We start from the raw sequence: 27,821 nt of genomic DNA on the forward strand, positions 1-27,821 counted from the left end.
CCTCGGCGCAGGCGCAGAGGCCGAAGCAGGCGCAGGCGCAGGCGCAGGCGGGGCGCAGGCGCGGGCGCGCTCTCCCGGCAGCCCGCGCTCCCTGACCCCGCGCCGCCGAGCGCCCTGAGGACTCAGCGAAGGGTGGGCGCCGCCAAGGCCTCCTGCCGCTGGCGGGTTTCCGCGGAGTGCCGCCCGGCTCCGCTCTGCCGCCGGCGCGGCTCATGGGCAGAGTCGGCCGGGCGGGCCGGGTAAGTGGCGCCCCGGCGGCCCCGGGTGGGTGGCCTGGCGGGACCTGAGGCGGGCGCGCCTTCCCGGGAGGCGCTAGACGCAAGCCCGCGGCTTTAGGCCCGTCGCGAGGGGCGGAGGCCGGGCCAGCGCAGCCGGAGCCTCCGAGGGTCTCAGTCTCCGCGGCGGGCCCTGGTGTCTCCACGCGGCTGCGGCCCGGGACCCTCCGCCCGCCGCCGCCTCTGGTGACCCGGGCCCTGACCTTCTCCCTCTTCCCTTCCTCCTCCTCCTCCTCCTGTCTGCCTCGGGCTCTTTGGTACTGAAGAGCGTTTCTTCTCCGTCTCGTGCACCGCATCCTGACGAAGTTGTCTGGTCACCAGAACCCAGTAGCCCGTAGCGTGTCCCCCCTGGCCCTGCACCGTTGCCCCTCTCTGGGGCTCGGAGCCGGTTCCTCCCCGGGTCTCAGAACTGGGAGTGCAGACGTTGGCGTTTCCCAGACTCCGGAGCTGCCCAGGACAGGAATGCAGCCCTAACCCCGGCGTCGCCTCGGCTCGTGCAGTTTGAGCGGCGTTTCAGCGCTCACGTCCGACCCCAAGCAGTCTTTGAGCTTCGCCTCTTGCCCGGAGAATGTGTAATGATCGGAGAATGCAGCGGGAATGAGGTTCTGCCCCTGCTTGCAGGAGTTTGGTTTCTAGGAAAGCAGGCGTGAAAACCCAGGCCCGGGTTGATTTGAGAAACGCAAGTGGGGTCTGGAAGGACCTCTCTTGAGAGAGGAGGTCATGCTTATGTTGAGTCTTGAAGGTACGTTGTTAGATGTGAGAGGTGGGAAAAAGGCTGCCGCCGGAGGAAGTAAGTGCGAAAGTAGCAGAAGCGAAGCCCCGTAGTGCGTTCTGGAAACTGCAGGTAAGGCAGAGAGAAAGGTTTGAGGAGGGGGTGCTGTGTTTCCAGGAGTAGTCAGGTCAGAACATGGAGGTTTCTTGAGAAGCAGTAAAGAAGTGCCATTGAGGGTCCTTATTTTGCTAGAGCCAGGCATATGGATGGGAAATAGGATATTCTAGATAAGGGCAAGATTCGCATATACTCAAATAGATGGGTAGATGTGCACTGGCTCCCCGCAGCAGATGGAGTTTTTAAAAGGATGCAACACAAGTTTCCACATTTTTAGTTGATAAAGGCTGCAGACATTTTGATCGTAATGACAGCTTTTAGGGAATATGGGGTAACAGTTTAGTGAGCTAAACGAGAGGGCTTTATTTTTAGAGTTAAGCAAGGTGCTGCGTGCTGTCCAGTTTATAACAGAGCGGGTTGTGCGATTGTGGAGCTCTGCGGAACCAAAGGCAGCCTTTCTGGAGGCTCTTGAGAGAATTGTTGTACACTTCCAAATGCAGCTTTATTTAAAGTGGATTTCTTTTTACCTGGTTTAACTTACCTTCCCATTCTCCCCTGCATATGAATTTTTCAGACCTCCTCCCAGCAGGGAACAGATGATCCCAGGCTAGTCATCTCAAACCTTTCATAATAGTCAATAGTGAAGGAAGTTCTGTTATTCGCCTAAATTACAGGTGACTGTAGTGGACTGTGTTTGCGATACTAGCCTATGGCATTTTGGTAACAGCAGAGGGTGAGATTGAATGGAAAGATTAAACTGACAAGGGCGTCAGATGGAGGTATGGGAAAAATTTTTTTTTAATTCTTTAGAAAGTCATGGTAGATCTTATACTTGAGGTAGATGCTTTTTAAGCTGTATTTTTTGCGGACACCAAAGTGCACCACCCCTCCTGTTCCTTTCTGGGTATATTTGCCATATATATATATATATATTTATATATTTGTATATTTTTATATATTTATATATATATTTATTTTTTTTCCTCCTGAGACAGAGTCTCACTCTATAGTCCAGGCTGGAGTGCAGCGGTGTAAGTCGGCTCACTGCAACCTCCACTTCCCGGGTTCAAATGGTTCTCCGGCCTCAACCTCCTGAGTAGCTGGAATTACAGGCGCTCGCAATCATGCTCGGCCAATTTTTGTATTTTCAGTAGCGACGGGGTTTCACCATGTTGGCCAGGCTGGTCTCGAACTCCTGATATGAAGTGATCCTCCTGCCTCGGCCTCCCAAAGTGCTGGGATTGCAGGCGTGAGCCACCGGACCCGGTCTTGCCATATTCTTTAGGCTTCAAAGAGGCATGCTTTGTTTTATGATGCATGAATATCTATTTAGTGATAGAAATATTTCTTCCTAACAAGCCTGCCTCTTTAGGTGCTCAGAACTCAGACCTTGACTCGTTATTGGTTGTGTGGTGGTGGTAGTTTTTTTCTCCTTAATTATGGTTTGCAATTTAAATTTTATCCTACTTATCATAAGTTATGTGCTTAAAAAGCAGATCTGCAGATCTCACTGTTTCATAATAATGTGATTTAAATAGGTGCACTAACATTTTTCATCCATTCACTAACACATTTAAAAAATATTAATAGAGCCACTTAACAATGTTCAAGCATGGTGCTGAGCTAGAGATACAAAGCTGAACATAAGAAACACCCCTGCCTTTAGGGGGCTTACACTGCAGGAAGAAACCGGTGTGTGAAACAATAGGCAGCATAACTTGCCAAGGTTGCTGTGATCTGAGTATGCTTGAGGAAACCAGTTGGGGGGAGTTAGTTTTATGTGGGGGCAATAGTCACTAAAGGCTTCTGAGATGCACTTGAAAGATAAGTAGGTGGGGTGCTTCTGAGAAGACTCTTCCGTGTTCTTTTTCCTGCCAGTTGCACATGTTTTAAAAAAATACTTTCCAGCTTGGGTGGAATCTTGAAAACTCACCATTCTTCCTTCTGGCAGAACCATGTTTGTTATGTTTCCTAAGAAAAAATGTAGCATATATGAAACGTGGGTTGCTCAAAGGGAAGTGTTGCCACAAAAAGGAAGGAAATAGCAAATATTTTAAAGTTATAAAAACCAGCAATTTGTATTTACTTTTGATCCTGGCTTCTTATGGTATATCCAGTTGTTACAAAGTACAGCTTTTTGTTACCTGGCAGCAGACCTAATGAAATAAATGTGTTATGTTGTCTAAGTAATATGTCAGCGTTAATTAGGGTAAGTTTGGGTCTTGGCAGTCTTATTAATGTACTTATTACATTTCAGCAGTTGCGGTGGGGAGAATTAATGAACAAACTATTGTATATTCATAAATGCTTAATATAGCTAAAATAAAGAATACACACTTTTTAAGGAATAGATTAACTAAAACTGTAAATAAAATTAACATAAAAGGAGGAAAGCAAGGAAATAATGAGAAGAGGATTCCGGGGAAATTACATGAATGGGTTGGGGGAGTAGTATGGTTGAGTGTGGTTTCTTAGTCTAGATCCTGTCTTGTTTTGGGTGGTGAATTCACAGGTGCTTGCAGCATTATAATAATTAAACAAAAGCAGGTAATAAGTGTGTGGATGGATGAGAGTGTGATGTTACTATGATTAATCCCATTCTGTGAACTTAAAATTCAGTGGAAATGAGAAAAACGAAGAAAGCACTTTTGCATTTGCTGTGATGCAGAGATTTGATTTTATAAGCTCAGTGTTACAGAAAACTAGCAGGTGCTGGTAAGATGACATCAGTTTCTAATATTTAAAGCGTTTTGCAGGTTTGAGAAGAGAAATGAGGACCTTTAAATGAGCATGAGATTTGCTGCCTGATGATTTCTGAAACTTTTGCGCAATGCAGCAAATCAACTGGAATTGTTAGTCAGCCATCTTAAATGACATGGAATCAGAGGAGATGTGTGGTCTCATAAAATCTCATTAATTCACTATTTAATTTTTGCTAAATATTGAATCTATTGATGGAAGAACTGTTGGCAGCTGAGATCTAGTACACTGCTTGATTTTTAGCCTCAAAGTTTAGAGAACCCTTTTCATCAGAGTTGACTCTTCTGGGGAGGGTGAGGAGTGTTGCCTCCCTCCCTGGGGGTTACCTCCTTCCCTTATTCCCCAGTGCTGCCTCTTTGCCTATTTATTTTTTATTTTATTTTTTTGAGACAGTCTCGCCCTATCATCCAGGCTGGAGTGCAGTGGTGCAATCTTGGCTCACTGCAACCTTCGCCTCCCGGGTTCAAGCAATTCTCCTATCTCACCCTCTTGTCTCAGCTGGGACAGGACTACAGGAGTGCACCACCACACCCGGCTAGTTTTGTATTTTTAATAGAGATGGGTTTTCACCACGTTGGCCAGGCTGGTCTCAAACTCCTGACCTCAAGTGATCCGCCCGCCTCGGTCTCCCAAAGTGCTGGGATTACAGGCATGAGCCACTGCAGCCGGCCCATTATTAGTATTTTAATAAAGCTTATTAAATGCTTGCTATATGACAGAAATTGTAGATGCAAAAATAAATAAGTGAATCTTTCCCCTCGGAGTTTAATGGGCATTTGGTTAACCCATTTCTGGTGGCACTAATGTATTCATAAACACTTTTGGTAAAGTTCTCAAGTTATAAAGAGAAATGGGTTGAGTATCCCTTACCCAAAATGCTTGGGACCAGAAGTGTTTCAGATTTCGGATATTTTTAGATTTTTAGAATGTCTGCATATACATAATGAGCTTGAGGATGCGACCCATGTCTAAACACAAAATTCATTTATGCTTCATATATACTTTCTACACATAGCCTGAATATGCAATATATGTCATACTTTTAATAATTTTATGCATGCAAAAAGATTTCACTGCGTTTTTGACTGACCCATCACATGAAGTCAAGTGTGGAATTTTTTTTTTTGAGGCGGAGTCTCACTGTCACACAGGCTGGAGTGCAGTGGTGCAATCTCGGCTCACCGCAAGCTCCGCCTTCCGGGTTCACGCCATTCTCCCGCCTCAGCCTCCTGAGTAGCTGGGACTACAGGTGCCTGCCACCATGCCTGGCTAATTTTGTTTCTGTATTTTTAGTAGAGACGGGGTTTCACCGTGTTAGCCAGGATGGTCTCGATCTCCTGACCTCGTGATCCACCTGCCTCAGCCTCCCAAAATGCTGGTGTTAGAGGTGCGAGACACCGCACCCAGCCTGGTGTGGAATGTTCTACTTTGGGGTCATGTTGTTGCTCGGAACGTTTTAGGTTTTGAAGGATTTCAGATTTTCATACTGGAGATAGTCTGTATTGAGAAAAGCAAATATCTAGAGTTTAGTTTGAGTTGCAAACAAATTTTGATTTATCTTTGTGTTTGTGATTTCCCAGAAAGTCGCATTGTTTATTTCTCAGAATCTGTTAGTATTCCCTTTCCATTTTAAGAATAAAGAAAGAACAGAAGAACCCGTAGTTCAGTAGGCTTTGGTTTGGTGACCAGTTGGATGAAGAGGGCTCAAAAGATTAAACTAAGTTAGATGAAAGGTGCATGGTCATTTCTGAAGAAGTGTGTTTGGGAGCCACAGTGCTAAGCTGGACACTCAGCATGGTTTTTCTGTGCTGTTGCTCTGTTTGAGTTTTTTTAGGTTAAAATTTAAGGGTATGTATCTAGATGTGAACAGTGAGTTTTGAGTTCTGGGTAAGCTGGAAGAAAAGTGTACAAAAGCCTCAAAAGCTATTTGGTGCAGTGTTGTTCCTTCTGGCCAGTGATTGTTGGCCAGAGATTTCTAATTGAGAGGGCTTCGCAAATGGAGTATAAACTGCAGTTTGGCCTCATTTCCTATTTAGCTGTGGGTTGGATATTGATCTTAGTCTGGGGATAGAGCAGTGAACAGAACAACCTGGATCTAGGTTTTCTTGGAGTTCAGAGTTATTAAACTAGGCTCTGAAGTGGACATCAGGGGATTCCCTCCAAGACTTTGAGGACGTGGTTATATTTCATCCATATTTCTTAAGGAATGGAGTTCATTATTTTTTCTTGATTTGGCCTCAGTGCTTCAGGCCTGTCATGAGACATCCCCAAGTTCCTGAAAAAGGTCAGTTTGGCGCTGAAGACATCTATCAGGAGGAGAGTCTGTCTGCATCCCGGCATCCCTTCATTCTTTTCTTTTCTTTTTTTTTTTTTTTTTTTTTGGCGGAGTCTTTATCTATCACCCAGGCTGGAGTGCAGTGGTGTGATCTTGGCTCACTGCAACATCCATCTCCCGGGTTCAGGCGATTCTCATGCCTCACCCTCCGGAGTAGCTGGGATTACAGGCACCCGCCACCACGCCCAGCTAATTTTTGTATTTTTAATAGAGACAGGTTTTCATCATGTTGGCCAGGCTGATCTCTTAACTCCTGACCTCAAGTGATCCGCCCGCCTATGCCTCCCAAAGTGCTGGGATTACAGGCGTGAGCCACCGCGCCTGACCATCCCTTCATTCTTATGTGATTCGTTTGAGCAGTCAGCCATCAATACCCCTGGACTGTCTGCTTTCCCTGCTTCTCTACGGCCTTGCGGGGACCTTTCATTTAAAAATCAAAATGGAGAGGTTTTAGTTAATTTGAGGGTTCACGTATGAAGGAATGGAAGAAACTAAAAAGTGGTGACAGTTTTCTGGGGTGCTGACTTCAGGCAGGGAGTTACTGTACTTAAGACCAGGGCAGTTCTTCTGAGGGAACAGAAGTTGGTGTGCACTCCGTCCCCCACTCCACACAGTGTGGTACCAACATCAGCTAAGGTGTTGGGGTGGCAGGGTCTTAGAATCCCTGTAATGGGGGAGCTGAGAAGTAAGAGTACCTTCAAGAGAAATGCTTGCCGAATCAGACCTAAGGAGGGTATGTGTTAAATATTTTCCTTCTCTCCTGAGCCACAGAACACAAGCAAATTAGGCTTTTCAATAGCACGGTTTCCATGGGAAAATGCTTTATGGGCCCCCTGGGAACTGGCAGGCGTATTTGTCCATAAACTGGGAACTACTGTGCTAAGCATTTACTTGAATTTGTGGGTTTCTGTTTAAATTAAGTTCTCTTTCTGCCTGTGAGATTGATTTCTTATTTGAAGAAGTAAGCTATGTTGGTGGGTTTCAGAATGTTGATTTTTTTTTAAAAAGTGGCAGCTGGGGTTCACTGGCGAGGGCTCTGGAGTTGGCCTGGTTGGGTTGGAAGGGGCTTCCGCTGTGGCCTTGGGCAGATTGATTCCCTAAACCCCAGCATCCATGTCTGTGCAGTGCTGGGCTTTCATGGGACCTGCTGCCGATGCTGCATTGCATGTCATGCTTTGCGCCTGCTGACTCGGTTTTTGTTTCCACGTGTTCCTCTGTTCTGCACGGAAGCTGTGTGTTGCTCGTTCACATGCAGATTGTTGATTGTCTCTTTGTAATCGCTATCATTAAAGATGACAGATTTCCACTTGGTGTGATATGAGGAAATCAGAGTATTTAAGATGTAACCAGTCTACTGCCCCCTTGATAATTGTAATTGACAAAATCACATCTAAGAGATCATTTCTGTCATTTTTTTCCCTAGGAGTACGTTTAAATTTTTTCTTTATAAAAGGGTAGCTAATTGTGCTACATCAACCTGCTAATTTGTGTTTTTGTAAAGCTTCTACTTTTTGGCACTGACATAAATAGAATTTTTTAAAAATTGGATATATGTAATTAATAATGTTCCAATTCTTACCTCATTATGTGCCCTAGCATTGAAGGATTTCACTCATGGATCACTTGACTGCATGATCTTATAGATGGAAAAATGAATTTTAGAGGCTTATTTTAAAAATAATCCATGGTCTAGCTTCATGTATCAGGAAGAGCCCTACATTAATGGTACCAGGAGCCTGGGCCTCTGTTGCTGAAAGGTCCTGGACCTTTTACCTCTAAAATTTCATGATACTTATTTTAACATGAAAAGCCTTTATTGAATTGTGCATTCTTTAATCCCCACCCCTTTTGCCTTTCAGCATTAAACTGAAGAAAAGATGTCCCTGTACGATGACCTAGGAGTGGAGACCAGTGACTCAAAAACAGAAGGCTGGTCCAAAAACTTCAAACTTCTGCAGTCTCAGCTTCAGGTGAAGAAGGCAGCTCTCACTCAGGCAAAGGTAAAGACAAGCCCAGAGCATGAGAGCAGAGGCCTCCAGAGTGGGTTCCTCATTAGGATGACAAGGAATTTGGTTTCAGCTTGCTCTTCTGCCTTTGTATTGGGTAAATGGTGTTAAGCATTTGTAGGGGGAGAGGAATGAGGCGTTTAAGGCCACTTTGCTACTCCTGGCTCCTGGGAATAGGAACATTTCGTGGGGTAGGAATGAAGAAAAACAGTACTCTGCGGGGGCTGGGCGCAGTGGCTCACGCCTGTAATCCCAGCATTTTGGGAGGCCAAGGCAGGCGGATCACGAGGTCAGGAGATCCAGACCGTCCTGGCTAACAAGGTGAAACACCGCGGGCGCAGTGGTGGGCACCTGTACTGCCAGCTACTCGGGAGGCTGAGGCAGGAGAATGGCGTGAATCTGGGAGGCAGAGCTTGCAGTGAGCCGAGATCACGCCACTGCACTCCAGCCTGAGCGACAGAGCAAGACTCCGATTCAAAAACAAACAAACAAACAAAAAAACAGTACTCTGAACCAGCAGTGACACTGGTTTTCAAACTTAAGTAGTGGAGGTCTAAGATTGAGTGAGAACTTGTTTAAGGTGCTAATTTTGTAGCCTTACTCCTGATATTCTGGTAAACTGTAGTTCAGGCTGGAGCCCCAGGAGTGGGCATTTTTAAGTAGCATTCCTACTGGTTTGGTGGAGGTAGTTTGGAAGCAGCACTTTGGGAAGAAGCTCCACAGAATACCTAAGCTGCTGCGTGCGACTTATTGAGGGCTCAGGTTGATTGTAAAGGCGTCAGGCATAAGTAGTCTGGGTGCTGATTGCTTTTGTTTCTTTTGTGTACATGTTGGGTATTGGCAATGTCCTTGAAATAACTCAACATGTAAAACATTAAAAACCTAGTTGTCGACTGGATATTTGCCATTAAAATGTAGGCATGAGAATGGTATTATGGTTTGTTTACTACTTTAGAGATCTTTATGTTCTAGAGTATGCATTCGTAATGGAGGCTATATCCCCCCAAACAGAGCGAATATTGGTCTTTTTGGGGGTGAAAAAACCTTGCTCGTGTTGTGCACAGTGTATCTGTGGTGTGAAAATTTCATGTGCGGGAGAAAATTTAGTCAAAGGCTCCTTGCTGGGGAGGCAGTAATTAAAGTTGAGAAAAAGTACTTTAGAGATACGTACTGAAATATTTACTGATAAGATGATGTCATTTTTGGGATTTACTTCTAAACAATTCAGTCCCGGGCAGGGGAGGGAGGGAAGAACAGAACTACCCATGAGTTGATAATTGTTGAAACTGGATGTGGATAGTAGAGACTTAAGAATTAATATTAATCTCTAATTTCATGTTTGAAAATTTCCATAATACACAGGTTTTGTTTGTTTTTTTTTTTTTTTTTTGAGACGTAGTCTCACTTTGTAGCCCAGGCTGGAGCGCAGTGGATGATCTCAGCTCACTGCAAGCTCCGCCTCCCAGGTTCACGCCATTCTCCTGCGTCAGCCTCCTGAGTAACTGGGACTACAGGCGCCCACCACTGCGCCCGCGGTGTTTCACCTTGTAAGCCAGGATGGTCTCGATTTCCTGACCTCGTGATCCGCCTGCCTTGGTCTCCCAAAGTGCTGGGATTACAGGCGTGAGCCACCGTTCCTGGCCAATACACAGGTTTTTTTTCTTAAAAGTTCTACTCATTTTTCTTTTCCCTTTACCACATCAATAGATACTTACATGGAAGTGCTTACATTTGATTGTTCAGTATTGTAGAGAGTTTTTTTTGTGTTTTTTAAATTCATCATTACCAAATTTAGATTTTTTGGATGCCAGTATTTTTTGTTTTTTTTAAAACAAGGTTTCATTCCAGATGTAAGGAGGGTTAGCAAAACCTCGTTTTTCTCTTTAATTTTTTTTAAAAGTACATTTATAAAATCTTTGTAGATTTCATGTAACTTTTGCTTTGCAGGAAAGATGCAGGTGTGAGCCACCGTGCCCGGCCTCATATAGATTTTTAAAACTTGAGGTAGCTTGTGAAGTTATTTCTACTAACTTTATAAGACTTTTGAGATTGCTATGTACAGTTAGTTTTGTGGGGGTTTTTTTTTTTTTAAGGGAAGTGAAGATTGCATTCTCTTAGGCTGTTTAGTTACTCAGAATACTAGATTGGCCTAGCCAAACCTGTAAAGGTATTTATTTGGTAGAGAAAATTTGAAGCTGTGGTTTCATTTGTATCTCCATTTGAAAAAATACAGTTGTTTCTTGGTGTCCACAGGGGATTGGTTCCAGGACCCCCCCGCCCATACCAAAATCCAAGCGTGCCCAAGTCCCTTATATAAAATGGTGTGGTATTTGCACGTAACTAACACACATCCTCCCATATTTTAAATCATCTCTGGATTGCTTGCAATACCTAACACAATGTAAATGCTGTGTAAAAAGTCGTTATACCGTATTGGTTTTTTTATTTGTATTTTTTGTTGTATTGTTTTATTTTCTTAATATTTTCAGCCTGGGGTTAGATGTGGAACCTGTAGATACAGAGGGCCAACTCTATATTGAATAGAAAATAATAATAATAGAAAATATGTGATTCTGGCTGGGCGTGGTGGCTCACACCTGTAATCCCAGCACTTTGGGAGGCCAAGGCGGGTGGATCACCTGAAGTCAGGAGTTTGAGACCAGCCTGACCAACATGGTGAAACCCTATCTCCAATAAAAATACAAATATTAGCCCGGTGTGGTGGCGTGCATCTGTAATCCCAGCTACCCTAGAGGCTGAGACAGGAGAATTGCTTCAACCTGGGAGGCGGAGGTTGCAGTGAGCCAAGATCGAACTCCAGCCTGGTGACAGAGCAAGACTCCATCTCAAAAAAAAAAGAAAGAAAGAAAATATGTGATTCTAATAAATCCCCCTTCCGTTCTGTAAACTTTCGTATTTACTTTGTGAGTTGTTAATTGGATTAAATTTTGTTTGCTTAAATTTATAAGTATTGTTATATTCAAGAGAGATGAAGGCTTATTTTGTGCCTTTTATAGTGGTAATGAAAATTTGTAACACTTTAAATTGCAAAAGAGGAAAATTAAACCTTTCTAAGCAAAAGATCTAATCGTTACCACCATACCCATATGATCAACCTTAGCATTGCTGTTAGACGGCCTGACGCAGTGTGCCTGCTGTGTGATGCAGGAAGGGGCACACTGCCTCACCTGGGAAGTGTTCCTGCCTAAGAGCTTTACCCTGAATTCGATCAAGCCTTTAACCTCCAGGTTTCAGGAATTACAAGGCATAGAGGAACAAGCTAAACTAAATAACCAGGTAGTTATTAGACAGATCTAGAACAAAGAGCATTTTACAAGATAGTGTCAGAGGAGAAAAAGGAAGAGGAGATGAAGATGATGGTGATGATGATGATGGGGAAGAGGGACTGTTCTTAATCAAGACCCTTAAAAACCAAAAGCATTTCAGGAACTTTGGTAGGATCCTGGTTCAAAAAAAATCAGCTGTTTAAAGGACATTTTTGGGATATCTTGGAGAATCTGAATGTGAACTGGATGGGAAATGACATGGGAATTAGTGATTTTATTAGGGGTAGTAATCTGACAGGAGAATGTCCACGGTTTCAGGAGATTGGGGTGAAGTGTCATGATGTCTCCAACTTTCTTTCAAATGGTCTAGCAAAAAATACAGGTGTCAGGGCAAGAAGTATGGTAGAACATTAACAATAATTGAATGTATAGAAATGATTTTCTTTTAAAAACTTTTTTTTGTAGATTCATAATAAAGGAGATAGGAAGGATTCTATATCCTAGTAGGAGGGAACAAAACTCTTATCCCCAAGTATCTTTTGAAAGTGACTAAGTTTACTGTAAACCTTTCACAGAAATGGAGAAAATCTCATGTTTTTGAAAAAGCTGAAAGAAAATAATATATGATTATAGTAATAAATTAAAAGGCTGTTGTTTTGAGATTATGGTTTTCTCATATCTCAAAGGTTTGTTGCAGGGACCAGAAAGAAAATCTTTGTTGCAAACAGTGTGAATTTTAATTTGAAACTTCAGTATGTTTTCCTTGTTTTTGATGATTTTAGAGCCAAAGGACGAAACAAAGTACAGTCCTCGCCCCAGTCATTGACCTGAAGCGAGGTGGCTCCTCAGATGACCGGCAAATTGTGGACACTCCACCGCATGTAGCAGCTGGGCTGAAGGTAAGCCCGCACCTTCCTGTGACCTTGATACATTTTTCTGTTTTCCATGTGGCTTATTTTGCATATAAGTTACTCTTAACAGATGGTCTCCTTAGTAGGCCTTTGAAACCAAGTTAATATTATTTTCCACCTAATTTTTACTTTTGTTTTGCCAATTTTAAAATTTATCTATTTGAAATAAAATAGTTTGTTGTAGAAAAATCAGAAACTAGAAATACGCAGAAAGAAAAACAAATTACCTTCAGTCATACAATCCGGAAGTGAAAAACTTAATATTTTTCCATTCTGTGCCTACTCCACCTTCTGCTAACTTGCTTTTCTTAATACGTTGTGACTCTGTCAAAAAATACAGGACTGTATGATCACGTTTATGGCTTCACTGTATTCCCTTGTATAGATGGACTATAATTTAATTCCTTTAATGCTGGATATATGGGTTGTTTCTATTTTTTGCTATCATAAACAATGTTAGTACTTACTGATTTATTGTGGATTAAAACAGAGAAAGGGGTTTTAAAACCCACTTCTACCACCCTAACCTTTATGATTCCAGTGATTTTACATGTGCTTAAAAACAAACATGTGGTCAACTCTATAAATTGGGTTACTGAGGATGAAGAAGATCTGGAAAAGGATAACTCAAAATCATAGTTAAAACTAGACAAAATGAGGTAAAATGAGTGAATAAACTAGTTAAAATTATACCCACAATTTAAGTATACATTTATCTTTCCACAGATGGCATTCAAATAATGACTGTGGTCATTTAAACAGCATCATGAATTGCACAAAACCGCTTGATGAAAAATGACCAAAAGATTAATAATAGTGCTATCAAGACAGTTTCTTAGCAAGGCGCGCCTGTCCTCCCCACCACCTGTGGGAAGGGCTGCTTCAGGCTGGGGCAGCCCCAAGGGCACACTCCTGCCCATCTGTTCCGCGTCACTGTTCTGGGTCGGGCTCCGTCTGCTGCCTGTCCTGCTTATGTTCTGGGCCAGTCTGTGGCTGCAGCTTACCCTTGAGTTATCCTTTTCTGAGGGGAGCGGGTGCTGTTCCTGAGGGCTGGTAGTTCTTCAGGAGAGAAAGCACCACATGGTGGAGGTGTTTTTTTGCTGATTCCTAGTCATTGAGCATTTTCCCCCATAAATTTGATACCTAGTTTATTCCTGCTACATCTAATTTAAAAACTGGTTCATAGTTTCTTCTGTAATCGTGTATTGGTTCTAGTACCTATAATATTAGTCTCCTATTTAATGAGTAAGCCTTTTTCCTCCTTGTTACATAGTTTTCACGATCAGTTTTTAATTCTCATTAAGCGAATGCATCATAATTTACACAAGTATTCCCTAACTGTAAAACCACCTAGATTTGCTTTTACATTGCCTTTATAAATACCACTCTAATGAACATCTTTTTGTGGTTTTTATTTTTGAGACAGGGTCTTGCTCTGTCACCACGCTGGAGAGCAGTGGTGCAATCTTGGCTCACTGCAGCCTCCTCCTCCTGGGCTCAAGCGATCCTTCCACCTCAGTCTACTGAGTAGTTAGGACCACAGGCATATGCCACCACACTTGACTAATTTTTTGTAGAGACGAGGTTTCACCATGTTGCCCAGGCTAGTTTTGAACTCCTGAGCTCAAACGATCCGCATGCCTTGGCCTCCGAAAGTGCTGAGATTACAGGCATGAGCCACTGCACCCGGCCCTCTAATGAACATCTTTACAGAGATGTTTCTATGTAATTAGGGTTATTTTCTTAGATTTTCTGAGGTGGCATTAAGATATCAGCCATTTTTATGGCCAATCTGTTCTGGCACCAGTTTACTCCCAGCAGTGCACAGTATCACCTCAGGCATATGAGGGTGAATTTTACCCCATCCTCCCCCCTCAGCATTGAGGGTATTAACATTTTAATTTTTTTAAATTGAACAAATCACTTTATTCATTGCAGCATTTAGAAAAGGATGATTGATTTCATTGTTAAGCATAGGAGGGTTTATATGTAAAAGTTTTTTTCTTTGAAATTTTGAAGTGCCAGAGAATGAACCTTCATATTGACAGTTTGTTCTCTTAGACACGTTGTGATAATTGTGTTAGATAAATTGAGTGGCTGGTTGTCATTTTCTCTCTAAATAATAACTGAAAAGAAATCTTCATGTGCTTTTGTATTTTTTAAATGTCTTTTATAAAATGAATACAAATGTATAACTAACCTTTAGGAGCCCTACATTAAATACATTTTCCAGTGGGTAGGGCCTGGGAGGTGATTATAGTTATTTTCCTAGTTGCTCTTATTCATTGGGTCATAGCATTTCCTGATATTTCGTCGTAAGGAAATGATGAAGTGTTTGTTTTATAGTGCAAAATGTCACACCAAACCATGAAACACAGGAACTGTTCGATTTAGGTCTGTTAATATGGCGTGTAAGCTGTCTTGATTTTGTCAGTTCTGTGTTCAAGCAGGAAACACGTTTACAAACGACCTTCTTGCCTTTGATACAGTTGGACATTGTAGCTCCTGTAAGAGGTACAGACTGGGCGCTCAAGGACATGAATCCTTGTTGTTTTGCATGTGTGTTTTTAAAAAAATGGGGACACTAATCCTAACCTGTGCTTGTTTGAGGTGTCTTTGAAAACCAGAGAAGGCATCTTATTACAGAAAATAACGAAGAATTATGCTAAGAACACTAACAGGAGAAAGTGTGGGAAGGTTTAGGAAAGTGGGGTCAGGGCTTCCAGCACCACGTGTAGACCGAGGCTGCCAGCCTAGGGTAAAGTTCTGTGTCTGTTAATGTATTTCCTAGTATACTGGCTGTGCTCTGCCTCTCGTTTTGCTAATTTCTTTGTCGTGGCTACCTCTTTTCTTTCAAAGAGTAGACCAAGTTTCTGAATGTATAGACGAGAAAACACGAAGTGTTATCTAAACCTGATTTTAGTGAACCTTAAAAAAAATTATGATGCTGGAAGGGACATTACATCCCCTTGTGTCAAACTCAGTGCCTGAAATGCAGCCTACCTGGGAAGGGACATGTGTTCAGAGGATTAAAAAGACCAAGAAGATGCTTTCTAAGATCTCCATATATTCTTATCTCCATGTAATCAGAATCTGAAGTTATTCTGTTAAAATGATGACTGCAAGAATGATTGTGGTGTTCATGGTTGTTTTATTTTTAAGTTGTCATAGAGATCTATAAAAACAAGTATTCAGTGCTTTACTATAAATATTCTAATCTTTTGACTCTAAGTACTAGTAACTTATATTTTAGCTGGTGGTGGCTTATTTAGGAATTCCAGGAAAAATGCCATAGAGTATTATAGAAATAGTACTAATCTAAGAGGTGAAATTTTGTGTCCTGTTTCTGCTACCACCTGACCAGGCATGTGGCCTTGTCTGGTATTTGTTTTCTTTGTCTTTAAAACAGAGGAGGGGGCTAGATGATGTTCAAAGTCCTTTTATCTCCCATACGCTTTGACCTTAATTCTGTGAGTAAACTGGTAAGATATAAGGATGATTTTTACTGCTGTTTTTACCTTCCTCAGGATCCTGTTCCCAGTGGGTTTTCTGCAGGGGAAGTTCTGATTCCCTTAGCTGACGAATATGACCCTATGTTTCCTAATGATTATGAGAAAGTAGTGAAGCGCCAAAGAGAGGAACGACAGAGACAGCGGGAGCTGGAAAGACAAAAGGAAATAGAAGAAAGGGAAAAGTAAGGCTTCCTTTGGATTTGGGGATATTTTACAGTTGAAATGTTCATTAAAATGTTAACGAATGAGCGTCGCTGCTGTCTGTAAGGCTGAAGTTAATTGTCATGGGTGATCTGAGCAGTCACTACAAGGAATCAAACTGTTTTACGATTTGTACCTGTTACATCTCAGAATCACAGCAAACTTCACCTGTAGACTGAAGACCTAAAGTGTATATTTTGAGTGAGTTGTTAGAAAAATAACTTATAAACCTGATGTTGAAAATTTTTTTCTATGCTGGTACTCTGCTATAGGTTGACTATCCCTAATTCAAAAATCCAAAATCTGAAATGCTCCAAAATCTTTTGAATGCCAACATGCCGCTCAAAGGAAATGTGCATTGGGGGATTTTGGCTTAGGGATGCTGAACTGGTAATTGTAATGCAAATATTCCAAAATTTGAAACACTTCTGGTCCCAGGCATTTGGAATAAGGGATTCTCAACTTGTAAAATCACAACTATTTAAAGTACTTGAAATATTCTTCTTAACTTTACTATTTTTGAGCCAGGTGGAATTTTTAAAAATTCATATGCAGCTTTTATTTATGTTTTTGCAAAGTACGAGTAGTAGGATGTATTTGTAGTTCTTTTTAAAAATATTTAGTATTATCAAATAGTTAACATGTATTAAATATTAATATACTGTTTCCCATTTATTGAATCATTTCATGAGTGAAAGTGTTATAGACTATTGAAATGATTGAACTATTACTATGTTGATAGGCTTTAACATTGGAAGAGGTCAATGTCAAGGAACCTTTTTTTCATGCTGGTTGCTCTCGTATACTTATTGGTTCAATTTATCTTGAATTTTTCTCACTTTTCATACTTTATCTACTTTAGTCTTCTACCAGTTATGCTTCCTACCCCCTCTACCCCTGCAACTTCATAGTTGATTGTGAAAGGATTTGGATATCTTCTGGTCAAGAGGAAGTCATCCCAGATTCAGGTCTCTAAATTGGTTCATCTGTGATGAACATTTATTTCCTTTGTTATCACAGAAGGCGTAAAGACAGACATGAAGCAAGTGGGTTTGCAAGGAGACCAGATCCAGATTCTGATGAAGATGAAGATTATGAGCGAGAGAGGAGGAAAAGAAGTAAGGCATGAACAAATATGTCTTAAACGTATATAAATACTGGAAGTGCAATTCCACTATGTGCTTTTTCTTTTCAGTTTGATAAATAGTTCATTTGACATTGATTTGGGTAATTTTCTTTCTGGAATCCCAGCAATACACATTTGCGTAACAGTTTTAATTTATATTGGGTTTTCATATGTATTTTCCTTTGAGCTTCACAACCACTTTCTAACATTTATTTATTGGATACTTTGGGACTAGCTTAAAATCTATTCCTGCACTGTCTTTACCTGCAGCACAGTCCAGTTGGCCGATGCTGAATCCACTCTGTTGTTTCTCTTAGCGGGGAAGCATAGTTAACATTGAGTGTGTCTGTGTTGGGCATTGTGACACATTTCATATCCGCTATCTTAGTTAATCCCCAAATGTTTGGTTTTTATTAACTTCTTTTGGAATTCAGTATATAGGTTGAATATTTGTAGGTCTCATTTTTCCAGCTTATAAATTGACTGCCCTTTTTAATAAGGAGGCATGCTTTCCATACTAAGGAGATTTGTTTTTTTTCTTAAACACCAGCAGGAACTAGATAGCTTTGAATGAGAAGGCTTTGTTTGACCTTGTAGCTCATGATAGGGAAGTAGTGGCATGCCCATTATATGTATAGTTGTTGACAGATTGATGTTCTTATTTTAATGTGATTAGTAGCAGATTTCCAGTAATCACCCTGAATTTTTTTAACTGAACTTATTAGAGCTAATCTGCTTTTCAGAATCAGTAATCACTCTAGGTCCTAGTGACAAGGTTAGTAAAATGATCATAGAAGTATTTCAAAGGAAATAGAAGAAGGTTTTACTCAGATTCATATTTCTCCTTGAGGATTTTATATCATCCAGTCCTGTTAATCAAAATGCATGGACACTGGCTTTAGAATAATTTCTAGAATAATTCTTTAGAAGAATGAATTTATTTATTTTTGAGATGGAATCACTCTGTTGCCCAGGCAGGAGTGCGGTGGTGCAATCTCGGCTCACCACAACCTGCAACCTCCTGGGTTCTAGCAATTCTCTTGCCTCGGCCTCCAGAGTAGCTGGGATTACAGATGTGCGCTACCACGCCCATCTAATTTTTACATTTTTAGTAGAGACGGGGTTTCACCATGTTTGCCAGGCTGGTCTCAAACTCCTGACCTCAAGTGATCCACCCACCTCAGCCTCCCAAAGTCCTGGGATTACAGGTATGAGCCACTGCACCCGGCCTCTTTTTTTTTTTTTGGAGACACTCTTGCTCTGTTGCCCAGGCTGGAGTGCAGTGGCGCCATCTCGGCTCACTGCAACCTCCATCTCCCAGTTTCAAATGATTCTTCTGCCTCAGCCTCCCAAGTAGCTGGGATTACAGGTGTGTGCCACCATGCCCAGCTGATTTTTGCATTTTTAGTAGAGATGGGGTTTCACCATGTTGATCAGGCTGGTCTCAAACTCCTAGCCTCAAGTGATTTGCCTGCCTCAGCCTCTCAAAGTGCTGAGATTACAGGAGTGAACCACTGCGTCCAGCCAGAATAATTTCTTTTGTCAAACATTTTGTGCTGATGCAGCATGACTTTGTAATCAATATTTAAAGTTTTACATTTTGTTTTTATTTCATTGTTGATTAAGCTGTAATACATATGTATGATGTAATATTATGTATACGTAATCCATATATGTTAGGACTTATGCCTAATGCAAAATTCCTTGTGGTCTCCACTGATGTTCTCCTTCCAGTTGTCGGATACCAGATAAAAAGATCTGTCTTATCTCTTTTGGTTTGTTTGTGTTCACCATTCGTTGTCCAGGAAATACACCAGGAATAGTGACAACACGCAGCAGTTTCTTCAGGAGCCAGAAGGACCCACGCTTTCAAATATGTGTTTAGTTCCAGTGGTTTGCACCCTGGAAAAGGAGCGTGCTGTGTGGTGGGGGAGATATGGCAACGCAGGGAGCTGGGTTTACTCCCTTTCTGTTGATTCACTCCCCTCTGATCATTCTCTTATTTGTAAACTGGATGCAGTAATATCTACTTCAGAGGTCTGTGAAGCCTGAACGAGGCTATGTGTATAAAGGGCCTAATGGGTATTGCTCTCGGTAAATAGTTACATTACTCTCTTTTTAAGTAACTGCTGGTTCTCTTGGTTGTATTGTTTTGCCTTAAAATTCATTTGCAGACTACATTGTGGGGCTCTTGAGTTCCTTTTATGAAGGAACAATTTTGCATATCTGAGGGAGTGTTGCCACTTTTCTACATTTTAAATCCTAGCATCAGAGATTTGTTCATATGTAGCAGGAGGTCATCTGAAGTAGCAGGTCCTCCTTTTTTAGTTTTTTCTTAGGGGGGTGGGTGATAGATATATGGTGTGTCATAGTCCTTTGGGAGTCTGGCATCGGAAACCTCCTTTAATGCTTGGGTTTGTGGTTTTGCAGGTATGGGCGGAGCTGCCATTGCCCCACCCACTTCTCTGGTAGAGAAGGACAAAGAGTGTAAGTAGATCTGCTTCTTCCTCTTTTATTCTGATACAGGTCTTTAACCCAACCATGGGGGATCTCAGCTTGGGCCCCCAGGTTTCCTGAGCGTAGAGGGAAATGGCCTGCAAGCCTGCCTGGCTCTGTCACCTGAGGCCGCACCTGGATCTCAGAATGCAGCGCCCTCCTGCAGAGAGAGACCTTTCTATGCCAGGCTCTGAGGCTTGGATTTCATGCAGTGGGATCCGTCTCTTTTTTATGCAATTCACTTTGATTTCGTTAACATTTCTTATTTGTTGTTAGATTCATTTGGAGTTAAAACAGCAGATCATTACAGTTTTTTAACTCAGAGGTTTAGAGGCTGTTATATTCATGATCCTCCACAAGGTGGCAATGCCTTCCTTGATTAGATTTTTTCTTCCCGTTCCATTTCACTGCAGGTGGGTTTGCGTGTCATTGCGTTGCCAAAATACCCTCACCCACTGTTCCTTCTCGCAGTGATCTGCTCTAGAATTTGGGGGTTGGGACTGGACTTCTGAATATCATCTAGGTCATTTTCCCATTCTCTGGATTGGACCATACTTAAACTATCCCAAGCGGATATTCTCATTTATAGTACTTTTTAAAACTTGTTGAATTATTTATCTTTTAAAGAAGATAATTTCTAAGATATTATGAAATACCTATTATGTGAAAACAACAGACAAACAATAAACCCCAATTGAAACCAGTCTCTGGGAGTGGGGCTTAGGCATCTGGATGGTCTTAAAGCGTCCTGCTGACTTTCATCTAACTAGGGTTGAAGCCACCGCTCCAGTGCATAGCCCCTAACCTCGGAGACCTTTGTGGGCCATGAGCTGATGAGATAGTGAGGTCGGGGTCTAGACAGGTGCACCCAAGGTACTGCAGGAGTCAAAAGAAGATGGCCAGATTGTATCTCCTTAGAACATACAGAACATCTTTCCGGCAAGAATATTCATTCAAGAGGATTTTAGAGGGTGAATAACATTTCAGTAAGATATAAAAAAGACATTTGAGGAGATAGAAATAGCAAAAGGAAAGTTAGAATCAGGAAAGTAGCGTCCTCCCTCTGTGGTTTTAAAATAAGTCGTATAAAGGCTGTAAAATTGATTTGGTGTTTTTCTCACTCCTTGTGGTAAACCAAAAAGTAGGTTAAATTTGTTCAAGATAAATAATTGATACAAGTGAGGTTTCAGAGTGTTTTCTATAGTATTCTGGTGAGCCTACTTTATTTTTCTCCAATAGTACCCCGAGATTTTCCTTATGAAGAGGACTCAAGACCTCGATCACAGTCTTCCAAAGCAGCCATTCCTCCCCCAGTGTACGAGGAACAAGACAGACCGAGATCTCCAACCGGACCTAGCAACTCCTTCCTCGCTAACATGGGGTAATGATTTAATGTTCTTATCTAAGGACTTGAGAGACAGTGTGAAGTGTTGCTAGCCCTTTCAGTAGATGCAGCTTGTTTGAAACTGAGGACATTCAGGACCCTTGGTGTGTGCAGGTCACACGGTACCTGCCTCAATTGTGTGGAGCGTGTTCCAGTGTAATGATGGGGCTTGTTCAAAACAGCAACCTCCCAGTAGAAGTTTTGACTCATTTTGATGTTGAACATTATTTTTCTAGACAGGCACAGAACCTGATTAATGTTTACATTTGCCTTCATAACATTTTCAAATAAAATAGCTCATATGAATCAGAGCTGACTTACTGTCTCCAAAGGGCAGGTGATACCTTTTTTTTCCTGATAAAGTGGGCCATTTGCTTTCAGGTCATGGTTCTAAATCTTTGGTCTAAAAAACTCGGGGTCATTCTAACTACAAGTTGACATGTTTGCCAGCATATAAAATTTGACTGTAAGGCTGACGCTCAGGTGGGGCTTGAGGATTTTTTTAAACTGTGCTGGGCTTGGCAAACATTTTGGTTAAGAGGATATTCTGTGTTGTTGACTTTGATCCTGTGAGACGGCTGTCCCATGAAGCAGTATCACATGAAGGCTTTGTTCTGTGCTGTGTTGCATCTGCTGGCTGCTGCCTGTAGCAGAAATGCAGCCGGTGAGACAGTGAGTGGGGTTGAAACTCACTAGTCTCCTTTCAAGTGCTCAGTGACCACATGCAAGTGGTGACCATGTTGGATGGTGCAGACATAGGACATGGCCGTGGCTGCAGGAAGCTTTGTGTACTGGAGGGTTGGACAGACATGAAGCTGGTTTTGTTTTGTTTTGTTTTGTTTTCCCTGTTTATGATAAAAACTGACTTTTTACTGAATTTGCTTTTAACCAGGAATTACATCTTTAACTTGTGCTTAGGAAAGATGCAAGATGGTACCATTCAGCAGTTTCTGGTCTTTTTAGCCCTAGAATAGCTTGTTCAAATGAAAATGTTAAGGGAATTAAATACAAGAAGTAATGTAGGTGCAGTTCCAGTTGAAGCGGGATTTTGTGGCTTAAGCCCTAAGCAGCAGTGGTCATGGGGTTGGGGTGCCCTTCAGACCCATGCCGCGCCTGAGAGCGCAGTGTGAGAGCCATTTGGTTGTTACAGAAAGCAGTGACTGAGAGTTGTGGGGTCCAGTTTCAGCTCTACCATTAACAGCTGTACAAATAATTTATTTGTTTTCTGAGATGGAGTCTCGCTCTGTCGCCCAGGCTGGAGGGCAGTGGTGCGATCTCGCCTCACTGCAACCTCTGCCTCCCAGGTTCAAGCAGTTCTCCTGCCTCAGCCTGCCAAGTAGCTGGGACTACAGGTGCACACCACCATGCCCAGCTAATTTTTACATTTTTAGTAGAGATGAGGTTTCACCATGTTGGCCAGGCTGGTCTTGAACTCCTGACCTCAGGTGATCCACCCGCCTCGGCCTCCCAAAGTGCTGGGATTACAAGTGTGAGCAACTGCAGCCAGCCTGTACAAATAATTTCTAATATGTCGTCTTGCATTACTTCTAAGTCCACCCCTTAAGCTAGTCAGCTAATCTTGGCCTCCGTTTATTTCTCATTTGTTAAATAGGTGATCTCTAAGGGTTCTTTCATTTGTATAGTCTGTCATTGGAAACTCTCCTGTGCTATTTAGGAAAATGGGATCATCTTCATTGTACGAAACTTCATACTTACTTTTTGATAGCCACTTTTTAATAAACTGTGGTCATAAGCTATGTGGCAGTGCAGGTCCGGAGCACACAAAAGGTCTTGTGTTTCCTAGCAGGGCACTGAGGAGACTCCACCAGAGAAACTGACATTTCCCCTCCAAGACAACAGGATGTTCTGGATTTTGGTCATAGCTTTTTCTGTTTCTTTCATGCTGCACATCCCCACAGCTTCCGTCTAATAGCCCACTCCTAGTTAATGAGTGACTTTGTTGAAACCCCTGTGGAGCATGCACTCTCTCCAGAAGGAGGTGGTTGTGATGGAAAAATGCAACCTATCTCCAGTTGACGATGTCAAGGCTAAGAGTCCTTTCCCTTCTTCTCCTGCCAGGGGCACGGTGGCGCACAAGATCATGCAGAAGTACGGCTTCCGGGAGGGCCAGGGTCTGGGGAAGCATGAGCAGGGCCTGAGCACTGCCTTGTCAGTGGAGAAGACCAGCAAGCGTGGCGGCAAGATCATCGTGGGTGACGCCACAGAGAAAGGTGTGTCCCCAGGGAAGCGTGTGACTAGAGGGAAAGGACTGGCCCCATCCATATCAGACATGGCCAGTCTTGATCCTCATGTGTCAGCAGGGGGACGATGAGGCGTGTGGCCAGAGGGAGAGGGCTGGCCCTGCCATCACTAGAACACAGGCCGTCCTGATCATATGATGCACTGCCACTTCCGTTTTGTGAAACCAGGAATCCTGAGGCTCATCTTTATTTTTTCAGAACAGACGTAGAGAGATGAAGGCTTGTGGAGGAAAAGATGGTGAGAGACTTGGGCAGAAAATGAGTAGTCCTCAGGAAGAAATCTTGGTTATGTGTTTAGAGCATGAAGGACAGAGCCATATAGTGTGGCAGTGAATATACCTGCTATCTCCATCTCAGAGGTCGTCTCTACTTTTCCCTTTTGCCCTTTCAGTATAGATGTGATTTCTGATTCTCTTACAGATTGTTTGCTTTGCGAGATCTAATGTTATGTTGCAGTCTCTTGGTAAATGATGCCTAGTTGGTGTTTTATTTTCATTTAATTTTTACAGTCTGTTCTGTATTGAGGGAATTCAGGAAAGAGACAAACATATGTTAGCATTTTAATCAGGGAATTAAGTTTGAGTCAGCCTAGCTGAACTTCCTTTGCTAAAGAAAGAAGAAAACTTTTCTGGCAGCCCCGCTCATGCACAGCTTAGGATACATCACGAGCCTGACAGGTGAGTGCCAGAAACCAACAGTTGTCCCGACTTGTGAGGTTATCTGAAGTAAGGCAGCCGGTGGCTGGATTAGTAACTGCATATTCCCCTGGGCCCGTGACCTTGAACGTTTGCTCCAAGTCAACTCACCTACAGGAATTATCACTCACATGCCCTGTCAGCCCTTTGGGAAGTGAGATGAGCAAAAATTGCAAGTAATGGTGGAGGCTCAAAACATCCAGATGCTATTGTAAAAACATGCCAAAGCAAAGCAGAGGCTTTCATTGCAGATAAGGCTGTGTTTTCGCTCAAAGACCAATTGTGTAGATGCCTAGGACATAAATGGTGGGGATCGCTATTGAAATTAAATTAATTATTGTAAGTAGAACTCAGTTCTGTAACACATCTAATGATATGCTGCTCAGTTCTGTAACACATCTAATGGTATGTTTTGATACAGATGCATCCAAGAAGTCAGATTCAAATCCGCTGACTGAAATACTTAAGTGTCCTACTAAAGTGGTCCTACTAAGGGTAAGAAGCTGAGGAAAGCAAGCTGTCTGCCTGCCTAGATTTGTGTGTGTCACCCCAGCCTACCCTGCTCCCCCTAAAAGTTAAAACTGAAAATGATACTTCTGCAAATAATACTTTGGGCAGATCCCACGTAAGGCTGATTTTAGATTTTTCACTAATGTGTAAGTCTCTTTGCTAAGTACAGTGTTTAAGACTGCAGTGAGTAGTTAAATATTTGAAATTGCTAGAGCTTCAGATAGTTTATACATTTTGGTGCTTGCATAGATGCTTTTGTAACTCTTTACAGGCTTAATACATGTTTTAGTGTTTTAAGAAATACTAACTTTTGGGTACTTTGGGGATGAAATTTTTCATTATGTCATTTGGGATTGAGAACATTTACCATCACTAAGTCATATTTATATACCTCTGCTAGGTGTTTGTAAGTTATACTTGGTACTTGAATTTATTTTTGTGTTTAAAGAACATGGTTGGTGCGGGAGAGGTGGATGAAGACTTGGAAGTTGAAACCAAGGAAGAATGTGAAAAATATGGCAAAGTTGGAAAATGTGTGATATTTGAAGTAAGAGCGTTTTCTTTTGATGTTTATAACACAAGTTGTAATTGGCAGATTACAAAACATTTTCTACAGACAGGACAGGGTATGCTATAAGTAACATTCTTACTGCAGAAGGTGACAGGCGTTGGTTATTTGTACTTCTCTTGCTCAATTATTACAGTTTTAAACATAAAGACAATGATTTCAAGTTTTATTTGGTGAAGAAACAGGAATGCTTCATGATTGAGGATCAGTATGATGACTGAAGACCTTGATTCTAGTGTGCTCAGTAGTTTAGTTCCTTAGACATGCCTTTGGTTTCAGTCATTTGGTGAGTATTTAGTGCCTCTCACATGCACTGCACTGTGCAGAGAGCACTTGGATTACAGGAAGCATGCTCTGTACTCTCAGTGGTGTGTTCTGTTGAAGAAACACATATAACTAAAGGATATTCAGTTACTAGACTAGGTAGTATTGACTAAGTTCAGGAGTTGAGAAAAGGATTAGATCAGTGAAAAAATAGACTGCCTTGTGAGCAATAGCAGATATGGGCTGTGCTTTGAAACGAACAGATGGGATTTGCAGGGAAGGGTATTCTGATTGGGATAACGGCTGGTAGGAGACAGTGAAGATCAGGACTACCAAAATGGAATGAATGGGCCTGTTGGGGATTAGCAGAAGTGCTTAGGTGGGTGGAATTACAGAGGGCTAGGAAAGCTAGACAGAGCTAGTCAAAATGAGACCTGATGTGAAAGGCCACTAGAGCACCAGCCTTTTTAATCTGAAAGCTCTGCTTCCTCTGTTTCTTTATCCTATTGCTGTTTGTTGACCACATAATTATTTGTTTACGTCATCAGCTGGCACAGGGCCTTTATGAGGTCAGAGACTGCCTAGCCCTGTGTTCCTGGCACCTAACAATGCCTGTCATAAAAACAGGCATTCAGTACGTTTTTGATGATGAACAAATTATACTTATTTCCTTGGTATTTGACAACTACTTGACTGTATATGATGATAATTAGAATATTCACTCTGAGAAATCATTTAAAAGAGAAAACTCATTCAATGCAATCTCAAATGCCTTTACTCATCACGCTCTCATTTTCTTCCAGATTCCTGGTGCCCCTGATGATGAAGCAGTACGGATATTTTTAGAATTTGAGAGAGTTGAATCAGCAATTAAAGGTTAGTTGTACAGCTAAATATTAAAGAATAAAAAAGTTGAATTTACAGCCTTAATCTTTACAAGTAAAGTTACTGTTTAATTAAAGTTAAACCTTTATCTTATAGGATACCTGTATTAACTGTCTTTTGTTTGCCTTTCAGCGGTTGTTGACTTGAATGGGAGGTATTTTGGTGGACGGGTGGTAAAAGCATGTTTCTACAATTTGGACAAATTCAGGGTCTTGGATTTGGCAGAACAAGTTTGATTTTAAGAACCAGAGCACGAGTCATCTCCGGTGATCCTTAAATGAACTGCAGGCTGAGAAAAGAAGGAAAAAGGTCACAGCCTCCATGGCTGTTGCATACCAAGACTCTTGGAAGGACTTCTAAGATATATGTTGATTGATCCCTTTTTTATTTTGTGGTTTTTTAATATAGTATAAAAATCCTTTTAAAAAAACAACAATCTGTGTGCCTCTCTGGTTTCTCTTTTTTTTATTATTACTCCTGAGTTGATGACATTTTTTGTTAGATTTCATGGTAATTCTCAAGTGCTTCAATGATGCAGCATTTCTTGCACTAAAAAAAAAAAACAAAAAAAAACTAGAAAGTTTTGGGACATGGGGTTATATTAAATTATTCTTTGTTTTTCTTTTTCTTTTAATAAAGCCTGCAAGTTACTAAATTGTAGTTTCATAAATTCTGTAGTAAAGTATCATCTTGGCAGTGTGCCAAAGGTGAAAATGATGCTTTCTCTAACAGAGAAATTCTTAGTGACTCCAGTCGTAGAAAAACGTCTTTACAACCTGAATAAGATTGAAGAATTGTGGACATACCATGGCCTATTGGATGAATCATTTGCCGTTAGGCTAAATCAGACTGTAGGGTTTGTGATGGATTTATGGAGTATGTGGGTATAGAAATCATGAATCTAGCATTTGTTTTCAGAGATTCAAGCATAGTCTTTAGGGTAGATCAGAAATGACAAATGAATTCAAAACCTAGCAGGTGCATTGTAAATGTGTGCCCAGTTATGTTTTGGAAATGGCAGTTCCTTGGGGTCATGTTTCTACTGGCAAAATTTGCAATAGTGTTCTATTGTATGTAATTTTAAAATTTATAAGATTATCCACGTTGGCCAAGTAAACTGTACTGCCAATTAATAGAATTCTGGAATTGTGAGAAATTGTATCATTGAAGTTCAGTAGGATGTGTGGCTTAAAAATTTATCAGGACCACAAAAAAGAAAACAAAAATATTTGGTACTGAGGTTCATTGCCAGGGCAGGAGGTATTTCCAGAAAATACTCATGCCTGTGTTCTGTTCCTTGCTTTCCCAAATACTGCATGTGACTTTCCTAAGTGGCAGCTGAAAGACTCGAGCCCGTGTTGTCTCCTTTGGTTATTATGACATGAAAGTGTATCAAGAACTCAGCATTTCTTTGCATCCATGGACTTGGTTTGGAGACATAAGGAATATTCTGACCCTTTTTAAAAAAGGATTTTCTCATGTTTTTATTTAACATAAATAAAAGAATAACATTTTA

At 41.6% G+C, this 27,821-nt stretch overlaps 1 protein-coding gene across 1 annotated transcript; it reads left to right on the top strand.

The window, feature by feature from the left end:
* The first annotated feature begins 15 nt into the window (after positions 1-15).
* On the top strand, positions 16-27,821 carry RBM17 (RNA binding motif protein 17). The gene is made up of 12 exons (XM_031015366.3): positions 16-239; positions 8,059-8,199; positions 12,275-12,391; positions 15,931-16,097; positions 17,137-17,234; positions 19,673-19,729; positions 20,978-21,119; positions 23,202-23,353; positions 24,500-24,573; positions 25,037-25,135; positions 26,224-26,296; positions 26,438-27,821. Exons 2-12 carry the CDS (start codon positions 8,077-8,079, stop codon positions 26,539-26,541), a joined length of 1,206 nt encoding a protein of 401 aa, XP_030871226.1. The 5' UTR covers positions 16-239; positions 8,059-8,076; the 3' UTR covers positions 26,542-27,821.

This window comes from Gorilla gorilla, chromosome 8, assembly GCF_029281585.2.
Source record: "Gorilla gorilla gorilla isolate KB3781 chromosome 8, NHGRI_mGorGor1-v2.1_pri, whole genome shotgun sequence".
NCBI lineage: Eukaryota > Metazoa > Chordata > Mammalia > Primates > Hominidae > Gorilla > Gorilla gorilla.